Source organism: Octopus bimaculoides, chromosome 5 (genome assembly GCF_001194135.2).
Source record: "Octopus bimaculoides isolate UCB-OBI-ISO-001 chromosome 5, ASM119413v2, whole genome shotgun sequence".
NCBI lineage: Eukaryota > Metazoa > Mollusca > Cephalopoda > Octopoda > Octopodidae > Octopus > Octopus bimaculoides.
In genome coordinates this window covers 77844591-77845575 of record NC_068985.1, presented here as the reverse complement: position 1 = coordinate 77845575, position 985 = coordinate 77844591, and the positions used below count along the sequence as shown (strand labels likewise).

Below are 985 nucleotides of genomic sequence, written 5' to 3'. Positions count from 1 at the left end.
CCCGTATATAATTGCAGTGACGCAATTAACGTACTAAAACTAGTAAAAAAAAAAGGATTATAGAGACGGACGAAATGCCGCTAAGCATTTTTTCCGACGAGTTAACCATTCTGTCAGTTCACTACTTTACCCTGCATGTATAATATTCAGTTTAATTTCTATTATGTTTTTAATTTTTTTTCTTTTTTTTTTTTTAGAAGAAAGTGACAGAAAGATACAATGAAGTTTGTGAAAGAGTTCTTGAATATGTGGAAAGCAAGCTGGAACCTGGCCAGCTGTACATAGTGGGGAATTCCGTAAGTTTGATGGTTAAAATATCCATTAGCCAACCAACTTCTCCACCTACTATTCCTAATGCGTGAAGAGAGGTCGCTCGTCGGAGTAGAGTCGTCATGCAACTCCTTCACAAGGTTCTAGCAGAAGCAGCTATCATTACACTTTCCGGTGGGATTCCCAAACGTGACCAACTGAGACTACGGATATTATTCATCTCGCTTAGGTCTCCTGCCGGTTTATTCGACTTGAAGAATCTAATCACATGCCCATAGTACTGGAGCTGTGACCTCTCACTGCAGAGAAATGGTGGTTATCTGGGATGCATACTCAGTTTAGAATATTTAAAACTAATTCGTACCCGTGGGAAAATGCACGGAAAATGCATTATCAGCAAAGCAGTAATTAAAGCGTTAATTAAATAAATATGTTACTCTTTATCATAATACTAGAATAAACAGACATACATACATATATACATACATACATACACACACACACACACACACACACACACACACATACATTCATACATACATACATACATAGGTCATGCGAGGTCATGCGAGGTCATGCGCTGTTTATCTTGATATGAGATCACAATGTCACACACATATGGTTGTGATGCATGTGCCTGGTGTACCCTTATCAGAAGGGTAGTCATGATGGGTATAATGGGCTTCGTATATTTTATCCCAGTGTCACTTTGATG

The 985-nt window shown here is 38.4% G+C and overlaps 1 protein-coding gene across 1 annotated transcript in view; it reads left to right on the top strand.

Annotated features, from left to right (window-relative positions):
* Positions 1-362, top strand: part of LOC106870955 (S-crystallin SL20-1) — a 13217-nt gene extending 12855 nt beyond the window's left edge. Inside the window, exon 3 of the mRNA XM_052968075.1 lies at positions 198-362. Within this exon, the coding sequence (XP_052824035.1) occupies positions 198-362 (165 nt within the window). The remainder of the gene's footprint in view (positions 1-197) is intronic.
* The last annotated feature ends 623 nt before the right edge of the window (positions 363-985 follow it).